Raw genomic sequence first — 14,152 nt, 5'->3', positions numbered from 1 at the left:
GTATCTAACAAATAATAATATATATTATAGAGAAAAAGGTTAGTCTAATTACCCCTAGAGTAGTTATAGTATAGCTTTAATAACTAATAATTCTTATTGATTATACTATAGGACTATATTATAGGATTAATTTACTTTAAGATATAAAGATAGATATATAGGTATATACTTTTAGCTAAGGCCTTTAGGGAATAATAGTTAATAGATCATAGTAATAAGTTTATAGGTAGTATTACTCTGTTTATTCTACTAGGGCTCTTAAATAATAATTATACTAGCTTGAGAATGCTTCTAGGAGTGTAATTATCTAATATCTATCTTCATTAAATACATCCTGCTTACAAAAAGAATTATCGCCAACCCAGCGGCGAATTTTACAACATCTAATCTTTGTTGATGGGATAGGAGGTGTTAACTGAGAGAAGAAAGTTGCACAGGGGTCGGGCTAGTACATCATATTTCATGACCTGTAGTGAAAAGTGGTAATATGGTGAGCACTTACGGCGCTCCATAAGCGCAGGGTGGTCAGTAGTTGTATATAGGGGTATTTTACAGTGGCGTTGCAAAAGTTTGAAATCTCTTGTTGCCCACTATTGATGACTGCCTTCTAATGGCAAACAAGTAGCTACCTGAGAGGGAATATATTGCTACTAGTCCACCTTAGTAGGCGGAGACCAGGCCGGTCAACAAGAGCTTGGGAACTTTTGCGCTGCCACTGTAAAATACCACTATACTAATATACAACTACTGATCACCCTGCGCTTATGGAGCGCCGTAAGCACTTAAGCCAAGGGGAAGTCCCCAGATTTCCCAGACAAAATAGGGAATATCATTGAATATGGAGCAAGATAATTTATCTGCCATTCATTGAATGGCCCGGTTCAGAACTCCAATCCCTGCTCAAATTCAGTCCGATCAGATCCTCCGGGCCTTTTAGCCAGACCGTACAACATAAAGATGGAATTACTCCATTTGCTTTGTCCATCCGCGGGGAGGGCGGCTCGGAAACCGGCAATGTGCCTAAAAAATAAGAGTTGGAGTTTAGTGTGGGATCTCCGGGGCCCGGGGCCTGCAGCATGATTCAAGAAGCCCACATACATCTTCCCAGTAGATTTATCATAGACCAACTTTGACATGCCCGGGGACGGCTGAATTTTGCACTTGACAAGCTTCATTATCGACCAGTTAGCCTTTGAGATTAGTGGTTAAGAGGGTACATACTTACCCGAAAACGCGACGAAATTCTTGACGGACATGATCTCGCCGGAATTTATCCAGATCCCAAAAGAATTTTATTGAAAGTGGAATACCTGCAGATGATCGTTGTCATAAACCCCCAAGGGAAGATGCCATTGCTAGCCTGTTGTCCCTCTTAGTATCTCAGGTACCGGGGCACGGCGTCACATTCATGCTTCAGAAGAGTTTTTGCCGCGTCCAATTCCCTCAATGCAGCCGATGAGACAGCTTGAGCGGCTCTCACTTCGGTGGATGAGTATTCGGTGCCCATAGTAGGGATCCGCTTGTAAATTCTCATGAATGCAGGTACTTTCTTAGGATCACCTTTTTCGTGACATAGGAATTTCCCAGTGGCCCACCCGGGCCCAAGTCCATCGATTTTCATGTAATATGATGGGCTGGTTACTTCCTCCAGTCCCTCTGCTATGATCCATGTTCATGTTGACAGCTGGAGGTCTGGTTTCGCCTCAGTTGTGATTTCAGTGCCGGCGAGGCCAAGAAAGAAGGGAGTTCTGGGGATGGACATCTCGAAGCAGGGGAACTTGACCGATGATATTGCCGTTAAGTGTAGCTGTGGGGACATGTGAGATAGGAGAGACAAATAAGGAAGTAAGTCGTTCCAGAAGTTGACGAGATTGTGACGACCTCTTGATGCTTTGCACATAGACATTCTATGCCTGCAGAACCAGGCACCCAGCTAGCCCTAGTCAGCGCGCCTCAAATCTGGCGAGAAATCAAGCAGAGGAACTACCAATATGTCCATAGTACGTTTTACATTCTAGTACCTACTACAGTACATACCGTTGAAGGTAATGCCTCTCTACTATCGAAACCCTCGGCTGGGGGTACTTCCGCCGCGTCCACCATATAGAGATTTGTATATCAAAACAGCGCTACATCGATGAGCTAGTTGGAAAGATCATCTCGTCCAAGAAAGATTTCGAAATTGGGTCATTGTAATAAAAATACAAGAGGAAATAGTTAGCGCCTGTGATGGTCCAAAGAAACAGAACAAACAAATCCATCAATCCATTTATCACCGCTTGCCCTTTCGTTCTTCGTCCTTCCGTAATCGCTTGCGGCTCTCTTGTGCAATCATGTCGCTGAGATCCTCTTGGAACCCCCATTGGGGTTGATTCTGTTGTTGCCTCTCCGACTCGTAGAGATTTTGAAGATTATCCTTGTTCAGACCGTCCCCGGATTGAAGTGCATCCAAATCAACAGATACCTCAACATCGCCGGGCTTCTTGCGCTTGCGATTTTGATCGTCCGCGCCGAGTAAAGGTGGGTTGCCGGACGGTTGGCTGAGATCGTATGTTCTGTCACCGCCGAAGAAACCTTGGACATTGGCTTGTCTTTCAGGAATGACTTGGTAAGCACTCCGCGGGTGGACGGACTCCTCGGTCTCCGTTCCACGGTGGTGTTTGCGGACATCGAATTCTCCTGAGATATTCTCGGTTGTTCCAATCTCCGATGGAACAGCGGAGGCCATGCCACCAGGGGTTTCCAGGCCACTCGGAGAATGTGTTCCATTCTCCTGTGCCTCATCTTCATCTTCCTCATCCTCGTCCTCGTCTCCCTCCTCGTCACTTTCTTCTTCGGATTCTTCCGACTCTTGCAATTCTCCCCAGAGATCTTTCTCGACTGGCTCTCCTTGCTGGACATTTTGTTGAGGCTGTAGAACACCGAAGATATCACCGCCATACAGCGGCCTGTTATGTTCGTCCACGGGAGGTTTTCCATATCCTCCCGGATGGTAGCCCCACATTGCACCCGGTGGAGGTGGTGCATTGAGACCTGGAATCTTCAAGGAAGGGTAAGAAGGCGGAGGTCCATATCGTTGTTGGTTGATGAGCCACGGCGGGGGAGCGCCGGGGGGCATGTTGAGGGCCTCCTTCAACTCATCACTCAAATCGCCGGGATGAAGATGTTTGAGGTTGGTTTCATACTCCTTGCCTTCGTAATAGATTTCACCGTAACGTGTCAATTCTGGCTTGGTCTGGAAGCGAAAAAACGCCTCGTAGAGCTTTTGATAATCGATATCCAATTTTCCCATTTTCGGCGCCACCCTCTCGCGTTGTTTTTGTTTGAGAGAAGACGCATCTTGCTTGTCTAATGCGGCGTCGCGCATTTCGGATATTCCCGTTTCTTGAATGAATTTCGGAAGCGCGAAGGGTGCCTTTTCAACACCGCGCTTGGACGAAAGGTACTCGCGCTTGAGGGACCAGTGGGAGGGGACCGGGACCACGTTTCGATGCGCCTTGAGATGAATTAAGAGTCGAGGGTCTGAGGCGGAAGTATCTGTCCATTCTACAATTTCCGGCTTGTGTACCATGGCCTTCAATTCGGCGACGGATAGTTTGTTTAACTCCTTTCGCTTCTTCTTGGAGATCTTGGGCTCGTCGGTTTCCTCCTCGTCAGGGATTTCGTCCTCATCGTCGAAAAAGACCTCCGGCTTTTCGCTCTCCTTTGTAGGGGCATTGTCTCCCGTCTCGTCGAATTTAGTGATGAGACCCTTGTACATCTCCCATAGTGGGTCATCGTCCGCTGGGGCGGCTGCAACCGGTGCGACAGACGATACATCTTCTGTAATCGGGGCGCTGGGTGGTAATGATGATGATGAATCTGGTTCCTGGGACTTCTCGACCGGCGCGTTGACAGCCTGAAGGAAAATGAAAGGTTAGTGACGAATCATGCGCCGGGGACGAGGACAGAACTCACCTCGGCCTTCTGGGCCTTTTTCCGAGCTCTTCGAAGCTGGTTCTTGTTTCCCGCCATGGCCGCTGACTTGTCAACCCACAATAGCCTGTGGGGTGGTTCGGCTGTGGAAGAGAGCTGTAGGAGGTTGATAAAGTCAAATGGAGTCGCGCCGTGAAGCAGTTTCCGCGAATGCCAAGCTACCCTCCGGTCCAACAATATCATTGGCTATCGGGTTCACCGCCCGCTACATTTTCGCAAACTACGATAACCCGCGACGACATGGCTGATGGATCTATTCAATGGATCGTTTATTGAGTGTTGAAGGTTTTGGCAGGGCCGTAGGGCCCTTCAATTCAATTCTGGTCTAGTGTACATGTGATTTAGGGGATATGCTAATAAAGAAAAGCATGCTTGTGAGCATGTGAAGTGAAAAGAACCAAAATCACAACAGCCTCAGATCTAAACCATGGCAAAGTCCTGTTAAGAGATCCAGAGACAGCAAGCTAGATGCACGAGGGCCAGATGGGCAATCGAAGTTCTTGTAAAATGTAGGAGTATTTGCCGTGGGGAAGCGGGTCTATTTCTTCTTCTTCGCGGATTTCGATTCTGGTGGATTGTTAGTGAGCCACTCAGCTGGGTTTTGAGATGGGAGGGCAAACTTACCGGCTGCGGTCCTCTTCTTCTTAGGTCGTCCTTTACCTCTCAATTTGGCACTGTAGAATAAAGTCAACGGGCGAACCTTTCGACAAAGGAATATGGCACACATACATTTGAATGGCTTCCTCTCGATCGTCCTCAGCCTCGTCAAAAGTCGTCAAGCCGAGTGGCTTGTATGTGTTCTGTAGGTCCCTGAATGAGACGTCCTTCTTGGGATACCATGCCGCGAGTGCTGGACCACGCAGCCGTTGTCTGAGGACCTTGTTTCCGAGCCGGAGTCGTTCAGGGTTGAAATTGAGGGAGAAGATGCGACATTGAGTCTAGAGAGAGCGGAACGGTCAGCGGAACGGCTATCTTTGCTGGGTAGTGCAATGGGAATATACCTTCACCAACTCGAGGATCCGAGGTTGTGACATCTTCGCACGGCTTCGAGGGTGGTGTTGACCGTCGAAGTGAAGATGAGGGTGGAATGGATCCAATCGGCCTAGGTCGGCCTTGGGGCGCGCCTCCGATAGAGTCACGTGATTGTATTTTTTTGGAGGTGGGCCCGCCGCGATGCTCTTCCTCCGCTCAACCCGCATCAAAATGAGCTCCAAAAGGTTGCGCGATGCCTCCGGTGGCAGGCATAACAGTGAGTCTGACAAGCGCATCAAGGTAAGAGTCTAATTTTTCTTCCCGTCGGCTCGTGCGTCCATAATCAGGCATCTCCCTCACGAATCTGTCTACATAGTCCATTGAGTTGAACTGACAAGACTTTGAAGACAATCCATTCGACTGCAAATTTGCCAGTCGATTCAAGTACAAGCAAATATGACTCCGCCCAGCAATCTCAATCAATATCCCATCTCTCAACCCTAAAACAACTCATTCGGGAGGTCAAGAAGGATACCGATTTGCTTAGAGCCGAACCCAACATCGCAACCACAATTTCCACACTTGACACTTTATTGTACCAAAGGGACGCAAAGGAGGAAAACTTGCAAGTCAACAAGGGGCAAAATGCCAGCCAGTCTACCTCTGATTCGAGGGGAAATGAAAACGGCTCATGGCATCCCGATTTGCCGCCCATTCTAGATGATCGCCTGGAAAAGGCCGTCTTCACCCACCCCGCTTGCGCCAACGATTCCAATGCAAATTACGACCGCCTGGAGCTACTGGGCGATGCTTACATCGAGTTGATTGCGACTAAGCTGATCTGGAAAACATTTCCAGATCTTGCGTCCGGCAGAATATCCCAAATTCGAGAATTGCTGGTCAAAAACGAAACCCTCTCGGCTTTCGCTGATTCATATGGCTTCTCTCGTAGGGCTATTGTGCCACAGGATTACGACACCCAGTTAAAACGATGGGTCAAGATAAGGGGTGATATTTTCGAGGCTTATGTGGCTGCAATCATACTTTCTGATCCTGTCGGCGGGTATGAGATTGCAGATCAATGGTTGACGAGCTTATGGTTACCAAAGCTCGTCAATTTGGGGCCACAAAACTCAAAGTTGAACTCAAAGGATGAACTATCTACAAAAGTCATGGGCCATGGCACCAAGCTCAAGTACATTGAAGAAAAACCTTCGGTACACCCAAAGGGCACCGGCAGTCAAACATACTTCATTGGGGTGTATTTTACTGGCTGGGGGTGGGAAAATCAGCACCTTGGCTCTGGTCAGGGTCTAAAGAAGAATGCGGCTGGTGATGAGGCTGCCAGGAATGCTCTTGCAAACCCTCTGGTTACAGAAATTAATTTAAAGAAAAAGGCATTACTAGGTAATAAATGAAATCAATCAAGGCTAAGTATTCCCCATCTCACCACATAATCTCTCTTGATTTGTAAATACTGGACACGAAGCAGAACCATGCTCGTACGAGTGTGGAGTGTCGTTTTATGCAATTTCTGGATAAAAAGATCACTTGTCAATTCCCACGTGGCTTCGCCACTAGTCAGAGACTAGCTACACAAAATTGCTGCCTCTCGGCATTCGAAATCTAGATTTGACCAGTCCGCACCCGCCGAGACAGTTTTCTTTTCAGCTAGGCGAGGGTAGGCGAGGGTTCTTGCCTCTAGCACAAATTGTCAACGATCTAAGTGGGTCTGCGGCCTTTGGGACAGATGCAGGGCGAAAACTAGCCACTTCCAATCATGAAAGTGATGGTAGTAGTATTTACATGCGGTTTCTCTGTGTGCTCGAACGAGAACTCAGATTGTCAAAATGACAATGGTTATGCCAGAAGTACTGATTCTGTAGAATATTTAAGTGCTGTAAGAAATAAAGTCATGCTTGTTTGTTTAAATCCACACTTGCACTCTAGGTCTCTCATGTAGTTGATAGTCTGTTCGAGTAATATTCGAAGCTTCGTTTCTTTGTCGTAGTGCTCCGGAATAAGAGCTTTCCAGGCTTGCCAAGTCAGCAAATATACGGCCGGCTGATGAGTTTTGAAGACATGGCATTTGTTTTGGTGTGATGCACTCTGACTAGGAGAGACGCAATGAAATGGAGGGGTTTGCTATTGTTATGTTTATTCACGGCAATGCCTGGCTATTTAAGAAGAAGGACAGATACAAGGTAGCACCTGCCTAAGTAGGTACCGTCGTGCCTGCCGTAGTAGATGAATGTAGTGAATGGAAATATGGAAATATGGAAAGTAGGGCTGTCGTGCCTGCCAATGTGTAATTTATACTTCCTAAGTATCTGATTGGCTACCGCCTTGAAAAGCGCTTTGTCATCCATATATTTCTGCCTCTATAGACCGCCCAATCTTTCCCTTTCATCCGCATTTGCGCGACTGAGTTCTTGCGATATCGAATTCGCATAATTCTTGGGGATGGATCGTGATCGCAGAAGGTTTGTCGCGCCCAATTCTATGCAAGCCATATAACTAACAATTCTCAGCAGATTTGACGACCGGCGAGGAGGGGAAAGCTACCGACCCTCAGACCGGTCCGCTAGATCACCATCTCGAGGCTACGAGGGCCGACGACGTTCTCCCCCACGAAATCGCTCTCGCCCTCGCGCTGACACCTGGGTGCCGTCAAATCGAGGATTTGCACGACCCCGAAGTCGTTCGCCTCCTGACTACCGCCGGCGCTCACGAACACCCCCCTTCCAACCACGAGCCTATGGTCAAGCCCCATACGGTCGCCGTCGAACGCCACCTCCTCGAAGATTCTCTCCCAGAAGAGACGAAAGGACTAGATCGCCGCCTCCTCCGTCGTGGAGACCCCGGTCTCCGTACAATGATGGAAAACCGCGCGATGCTTCACGGGGTCGGAGCAGCCCGCGCCGTGCCCGCGACGTATCTCCAGGAAATCAAGAAGTCCGGCCAGCTAGGCGAAGTACTCCCACCGTTCCCAATAACGACAGGAACAGTCGTGTGCTGTCTCCAAGAGCTCCGGTCCCGGCCCCGGCCCCGGCCCCTCGGCCGCCTACAATTCGCTCGCAAAGTCCCTCTCAGCCTTACCGCCGCGAACAGCATGCCGATATGAACAGAGATCGCCCTTCATCACGATCCAGACAAGCATCGCCTACACACGCCCTGGCAAGTGAATCGAATACTACATCAAGACGATCATCTCCCTTCAACCACGCCGAACGTAGTGGTCTACCCCTTCTCCAAAGCCGCAGCCGCTCACCTGCACGCCATTCTCCTCTTTACCGGTCTTCTGGGGCGGGTGCAGGTCCACCAGGACGATCCCCTCGTCGGGATCAACCCCAAGAAACGGCCGCGAACCATACGAAAGGACCAGACAACGCGGAACGTTTACCTAGAAAAGACTTTTCCGAGCAAGGACCCCCAGGAGCGCCCCGCTTAAACAGAAACATCCCAACCCAACCTCGAAACCTCGCTCTGAGCCAAACCCCACCACTCGGACCATCAAGGGGTCCACCACCCCACAATCGCGGCCCTCACAACGCTCCCGCTTTAGCAGCACCAACCCGGCCCCGTCACGCATCCGGTCCACGAGACGGACCATGGATGGGATCGCCCTCAATGGGCCCGCGTCGCCCATCATCCATAATGCCCTCGCACGGTGCTCCATCCGGTCCTCGAGCATCCTTCTCATCCCCAGTCCCCAGTGGCCCAGGATACCGGGGCCACCCAGGTTCTTCTCGCCAGGGTAGTTCGGTAGGGGCCGTTTCTCCTTTGACGCCCAAACCTCCCAATTATCTCGCGGGCTTGGGCTCGATTGTCCCAGGGGGCAGGGCTCTACCCTCAGCGCTGGATGTTACGACTGAGAGACGGCTTGCTCAACTTGATGCGGATAAGGAAAAGTTACTTGAGCAGATGGCGGCGACGCAGAAGCCTAGGAGAGCGGGTCTTCGTGATTGGGACCGATTGGATCGTGAAAGTTCAATATGTGCGTTGAAGAGTGAGTTGGCTGAGGGCCATCTCCAACGCATGGCGGATGAAAGTATTGGCGGGGGAGTCTTGTACTGATCTGATCTGACCTGATCTGAGCTGGCTTGGCTTGGGGTGGTTTTGGATGGCGTTGTGGTTCTTTGTTTTACATATCCTTCCTATGGTTATTTAGTAACCTTTGTTATCACCTTTGCGTGGTAAGGAGTTCTCGGAAGAGCAGGGCCAAATACTGGAAGCATTTTGGCGCAACTGTACTATTAGTTATGATCCCTCACACTCTTACTCTTACGCCTTTCAATTCAATTGATAGTAATCATGACCATATACATATTCTCATATTCCCACATTGTGGAGTGGGCTTATGTATTTGCCAACCACTGTTTTATACTTCATACTAAACATCCCTGGACTGCATCCGTCATGGATGATACTACAATAGGTAGAGAAAATCAAAAAGAATCATCAATTCTGAAAATATGTACTCGAAAGAAGATCTATGTATAGAGTTAAAATTTGCCTTTGCAGTAAGCATGTGGTGAAAATGAGGCATAAATCGGCGACATCAATAGCAGACATCAATCAATAGCAAGGGCAAAAAAAAAAAACCACCACCCGAAAAAGGGGAAAAGACGCAACACCAACGCTACCAGGCCACCCAAACCAAACCAAACCAAACCCCGAACCGAAGAAAAAATTCATCACGCGTTTGCGGAAAAGCACGAGATATAGTCGTTTAGAAATCCGACTTAAAAAGAATCCAGTTGCCGCTTGAATCTTGAGCTTGAACCTTAAACCCCGTCCGTAAAATATAGAAACAAACATTCAAAAGGGAAAAGAAAGGAAGAGTGAGAGTAGGGAAAAGGTAAAGACTAAGCCATAAGCTGAACCGAATTCCCCATCCCATTTTAGCGTACATTCACATTCCCATTCAGGTTGACAAAGAACCATTCGTTTCCGAGACTGAACCAGCAACATTCGTTGACTTGCCTACCGGGGTGGTAGTACCATCCGAAGAGATCTCATTGGCATTGCAATTACCATTGACGGGAGAAGCACTGCTAGCCAACCTTGCTTCGGCCGCAACCAGCTTCGTGGTGGTTTGCTCAAGGGTAAGTTTCAAAGCCTTGATATAATCAATGGCCATTTCCACGGCGCTGGCTTTGCTGATGGCTTGATTGGCAGGCTTTTCCTTCTCCTTGTCACTAGGCTTGATGCCAGTTAAATCAGCCTCTTTGGCCTGTTTGGCTTGGACGAATTCGGGTGGAATTAATGCCTCGATTTCCTTTAAAGCATTGTTGATTCGGTTTCGACGCCCCTGTTCTGCTAGTTTGTGGTTCGTGCGCTTGGAGCTCAAGTTCTCTGCGAGTGTTTCTGGGTATGAGACGCCAGATGGCAATGTTCCGTCTAAAATGTGCTGGTAATTTGACTTGGAAGCCAGGTAAATTGCGTCTTGTGTCAGACCTGTAACCGGGGAGAGAGAACTGTTAGTGTCAAGATTTAAAGGCGTGACTGGACTGGTTTCACTTACTCTCGCTACCACGCATCATCGGCTGGATGCTGGGACTAATCTTCGGCCGCAATTGAGGGCTTGCCTGTGTGGAGCTCACGCTGGGGCGTTTCCGACTGGAGATCGACGATCGGGATGGGTCTGAGCGTTTCGGTACTGGACCACTGGGGGATGGCATGGCCATGGTACGTGGACTCAGAGTAATAGATCCCGTTCGGTCTGTTGCGGCAGACCGGGGATCCAAGGAAGGGGTCAAATTGGCAGAGATTGCCGGGCTGGGTGCATTCGTGCGGATACTCGTGTCGATGCGGTTGACCTGAGGGCGTGGCTGCAAGGCCGGCGCGGCAGCCTCCGGAAGAGAAATATCCTCCATGAGTTCGTCATGGCTTTCCAATTGCGCTCCGCCGAACTGTCCCGAGGATTCTAGAGCATGCTGCGAGCGTTGAATGCGCATCAAGGTTGCTGGAGTGGCAGCGGTTCCGGGAGACTGGGGTGGTTCCGCTGTGATAACAGGGGATATTCGAGGCGCTGGCAGAGCTGGTGGGGGCATCAGAGGTTCGGACAAGGGCTCTGGCGAAACGGAATCCTGACCCGAACCTTCAGTGCTGCTTACTTGTAGAGAGCGCACATCGTGATTTTGCGGCTTGGCCAATTCATGTGTCAGGCTGTTGTAGAACTCCTCCGAGGTTGGTGTCGACTTCCCCTTGGTGCGCTGATTCTGTGCACGGAGTGAAGGCGATTGTTTGACCTTACTCCTACCACCAGGAATCCGCGAGGAAGCAGCTGTCGACCCCCGCCGGCGGTTGGTCTTGCGGATGATACTAGGGGATGGTGGCATAGAGGTTCCCGGGAGGAAGTTGACTTCGGCGCTTGACGGGACAAATCCCACGTCTGATACCTGGCGAGCATGGTATGCGTAGGCATTATTAGAACTGCTGGAATTTTGTGCCTCGAGAGCAGGTGAGGTGAGGGGAGTGAAGTATTCTCCGGGTATCGTATATTCGGGCAGGCGGAATTGGTTCTCCAGCGGAGTCATCGCGGGAGATACTAGCGGGGTGTAAAGTGCCTGTTGAAAGGTTAGGATGAGATCGGAGGCGAAAAGAAGGGTCAATTGTTCAGGGGTTTAACACATACCTGTTCCTCATTGATACGCGAGTAACGATCGTACATATCCGAATGGTCGTCCTGATGGGAGTACCGGGCGGCATTGCCGTGTAACTCCATGCTGTTGGGGGTCGGAGGGATGCCTTGTTGTCCCTGCATATAGGAGTGATTTGCCGAAGAGTGTGAGGCATCCTGGGCACAGAATCCCGGGGTCATGCTGGGGGTCGAGTAAGGAATCGGGCCGGGGTGTGCGTGCGACTGTGACTGCTGCGGCTGCGACATGGCGGGATGGCCGGTGAAATCCATAGCCAGTCCTTCCATTGTTGTAAATGGATGCGATCGTGGGTCGGAGGTCATCTCGGGAGCGGTGGTGGTGGGAGGGACAAGGACATGTTGCTGCTGCAACTGAGAATGTGAGTGTTCCTGTGCTGGTCCTGGTCCTGGCCCGTGCCCCTCAAGATCGGGGAAGTGCATATTGAACTCCAGGAAATTGGAGAACTCATCGTCTCCTGGCGGGGCAATGAGGGGATTTTCCTGCAACTGTTCAGGCCAAGACATGGCGGGTTGCTGCTCCATAATGGCGTCTCTTGTGTGTCTTTTTCTGGCCCCAGAATGGTCTCTTGCACACTTTTTATTTATCGAGGCCAATCGGAGAGGGGCGGGCGGGGGTATCACTTCAAGATGAAGAGATAAGCAGGTGAGATTGAGAGTCCCCAATACCAGGCAGAAAAAAGAAAAGAGAGAGTCACAGCGATGTCAGGGGAGACAAGGGGAGAGGGAGAGGAGTGAACCAGGGAGTGAACCAGAGGAACCGAGAACTCTGGGCTAGAGAAGACTAGAGAGAAGGTGGAGAGGTGCTCGCTCGGGCGGAGACGGTTGAAGTTACCGGCCTTTGGCTTTTTGGGTCCTTAACGCGCTAGAGGCGCGTATGCGAGGAAGACTGGGAGTGCATCATGAGATCGCCCAGTCATTTTACGATCTCTAGGCAACTTTATATTGATTAATCTATTATGATAGTATCATTGACCCTGTAAAAAGTACCAAGTACCGGGTACCCCCCCATTGTTAATCCCCAAGATCTCAACATAAACCCACACAGTCCACTTGTCCTCCACCCACTCTTTTTCCCACAGTGGAGAGTGAAATGCTTTTTCCCGAACAAATCTGGGTGGGTCTGGTCTTGGCATCGTCAGATGCAAGTCACGTGCCAGTCAGGTGCAGGTCAGGTGTCCCATCTAAACCACACCCATCGACCTGAACCCCACTATACTGCACCCTTTGACCTCAGCTGCCATTTACCATTGGCCTTGGCCTTGCTATATTGCCAGCATCGGCTTCACTTCCCAGTTAACACCCCCCACCACCGTTGTTGTACACTCCCCACCACCATCACAATGCTGGTCCTCATCTTCGCACTGCTCTTCCAGCTCGCAGCTGCATCCCTCACAATCAGCATTCCCCCCCTCAACAAACCTCCCAAACCCTCATGTCCTCCCCGCAACTACTCATGCCACCCTCACCACCCTCCCCCAAGAGGACCGACATGACCATATCCTAACAACATCTCTCACCCGCTCTTCAACCCTGGTCTTCCGAAACATTCCCTCCGGCAAACCCGAGTCTTATATCTTGGATATTCGCTCCGCCGGATTCGTCTTCGCCCCCTACCGCGTCGATGTCGCGGCCGACGGGTCTATCTTGGGTATCTGGGAGACTTTCCGCGGTAACCCCTGGGATAATCGTGGTGCGGAGAAATATGTCGTCGACGTTGCCAATAAGAGAACCACCAATGTGGTCGTTGAGGCGAAGGTTCTGGGTCGGAAGGGTTTCTATGAGGAGCGTGCTAAATGTGAGTTTATGCGTGACTGGAAAACAGAATACAGTTCCTTTCCCCCCCCGCCCGGCCGTGAGGGTACCAAGTACTGTACTGTACTGTATACTGACATATAAATCATCTAGTCTCACCCCTCAGCCTCGTCAAGAACCCAATGATCCTCCTCGCCATCGTCGCCCTCGTTTTCACCCTCGGCATGCCGAAGCTCATGGAGAACAGTATGTGCCATCGTTCTTCTATATCTCTATAATTAGATCTATTCAGAACCTCCTTCTAACATATCATCAGTGGACCCCGAAATGCGCGCCGAATTCGAAGAGCAGCAACGCTCTTCGCCCATCTCCGGCGCCAGTAGCGCCATGGCCGGCGGCGGCTTTGATCTGGCCGGTTGGATGGCTGGTACCACGTCCAAGCCCAGTCCCGCTGCCAATGCGGAGGGTAGCGGTGCTGGTGCTGGTGCTGGTGCTACGGGTCGGGAATCTGGCGGTTCTGCGCGGCGACGTGCTTAGAGGGGTCGTAGATATTGACCAGACACTGTACTGGTTTGGTTTGATTTGGGGGTTCAAAGCCTATCAAATTCGAAACTACTGCTTGATAATGTACAGTTAAGTTACTCGGTATACAATAAGGTCCAGAGTGACTCGATTGGAAAATTTTGCCTCATATCCCATAAACATAAATCATGATACGTCGATGCGCGGCTTGAAACAACGAAAAAGAGCAAAATAGCAGGACAAAAATAAAACGCAGGAAATTCCACA

General features: G+C 50.1%; 8 protein-coding genes across 8 annotated transcripts; 4 read left to right on the top strand and 4 right to left on the bottom strand.

Annotated features, from left to right (window-relative positions):
• Positions 1-881: 881 nt before the first annotated feature.
• On the bottom strand, positions 882-1,256 carry N7481_000528 (uncharacterized protein; the record flags this gene model as incomplete). The annotated part of the gene is made up of 2 exons (XM_057259747.1): positions 882-1,190; positions 1,218-1,256. 2 exons carry the CDS (start codon positions 1,254-1,256, stop codon positions 882-884), a joined length of 348 nt encoding a protein of 115 aa, XP_057127579.1.
• Positions 1,257-2,272: 1,016 nt separating this feature from the next.
• Positions 2,273-4,014, bottom strand: N7481_000527 (U2 snRNP complex subunit CUS1; the record flags this gene model as incomplete). The annotated part of the gene is made up of 2 exons (XM_057259746.1): positions 2,273-3,898; positions 3,958-4,014. 2 exons carry the CDS (start codon positions 4,012-4,014, stop codon positions 2,273-2,275), a joined length of 1,683 nt encoding a protein of 560 aa, XP_057127578.1.
• A 499-nt stretch (positions 4,015-4,513) lies between these two features.
• N7481_000526 (mitochondrial 37S ribosomal protein mS33) lies at positions 4,514-5,009 on the bottom strand (the record flags this gene model as incomplete). Its single annotated transcript, XM_057259745.1, has 4 exons — positions 4,514-4,542; positions 4,600-4,649; positions 4,705-4,913; positions 4,977-5,009. 4 exons carry the CDS (start codon positions 5,007-5,009, stop codon positions 4,514-4,516), a joined length of 321 nt encoding a protein of 106 aa, XP_057127577.1.
• Positions 5,010-5,178: 169 nt separating this feature from the next.
• Positions 5,179-6,365, top strand: N7481_000525 (ribonuclease III; the record flags this gene model as incomplete). Its single annotated transcript, XM_057259744.1, has 2 exons — positions 5,179-5,247; positions 5,355-6,365. 2 exons carry the CDS (start codon positions 5,179-5,181, stop codon positions 6,363-6,365), a joined length of 1,080 nt encoding a protein of 359 aa, XP_057127576.1.
• Positions 6,366-6,472: 107 nt separating this feature from the next.
• N7481_000524 (uncharacterized protein) lies at positions 6,473-8,071 on the top strand (the record flags this gene model as incomplete). The annotated part of the gene is made up of 2 exons (XM_057259743.1): positions 6,473-6,527; positions 7,482-8,071. The coding sequence occupies 2 exons, from the start codon at positions 6,473-6,475 to the stop codon at positions 8,069-8,071; spliced, it is 645 nt and encodes a 214-aa protein (XP_057127575.1).
• Positions 8,072-8,604: 533 nt separating this feature from the next.
• N7481_000523 (uncharacterized protein) lies at positions 8,605-9,024 on the top strand (the record flags this gene model as incomplete). The annotated part of the gene is made up of 1 exon (XM_057259742.1): positions 8,605-9,024. One exon carries the CDS (start codon positions 8,605-8,607, stop codon positions 9,022-9,024), a length of 420 nt encoding a protein of 139 aa, XP_057127574.1.
• Positions 9,025-9,874: 850 nt separating this feature from the next.
• On the bottom strand, positions 9,875-12,133 carry N7481_000522 (phosphate-sensing transcription factor PHO4; the record flags this gene model as incomplete). Its single annotated transcript, XM_057259741.1, has 3 exons — positions 9,875-10,407; positions 10,475-11,519; positions 11,588-12,133. The coding sequence occupies 3 exons, from the start codon at positions 12,131-12,133 to the stop codon at positions 9,875-9,877; spliced, it is 2,124 nt and encodes a 707-aa protein (XP_057127573.1).
• Positions 12,134-12,701: 568 nt separating this feature from the next.
• Positions 12,702-13,900, top strand: N7481_000521 (uncharacterized protein; the record flags this gene model as incomplete). Its single annotated transcript, XM_057259740.1, has 4 exons — positions 12,702-12,725; positions 12,905-13,469; positions 13,517-13,609; positions 13,680-13,900. 4 exons carry the CDS (start codon positions 12,702-12,704, stop codon positions 13,898-13,900), a joined length of 903 nt encoding a protein of 300 aa, XP_057127572.1.
• Between the last annotated feature and the right edge of the window lie 252 nt (positions 13,901-14,152).

The sequence above is a fragment of the Penicillium waksmanii genome (assembly GCF_028829765.1).
Source record: "Penicillium waksmanii strain IBT 27052 chromosome Unknown utg000001l:1.0-4852451.0:1.0-4856178.0, whole genome shotgun sequence".
Classification (NCBI taxonomy): Eukaryota; Fungi; Ascomycota; class Eurotiomycetes; order Eurotiales; family Aspergillaceae; genus Penicillium; species Penicillium waksmanii.
Note: the sequence above shows the minus strand (reverse complement) of the source record. Positions and strands in the feature narration are given on the sequence as shown.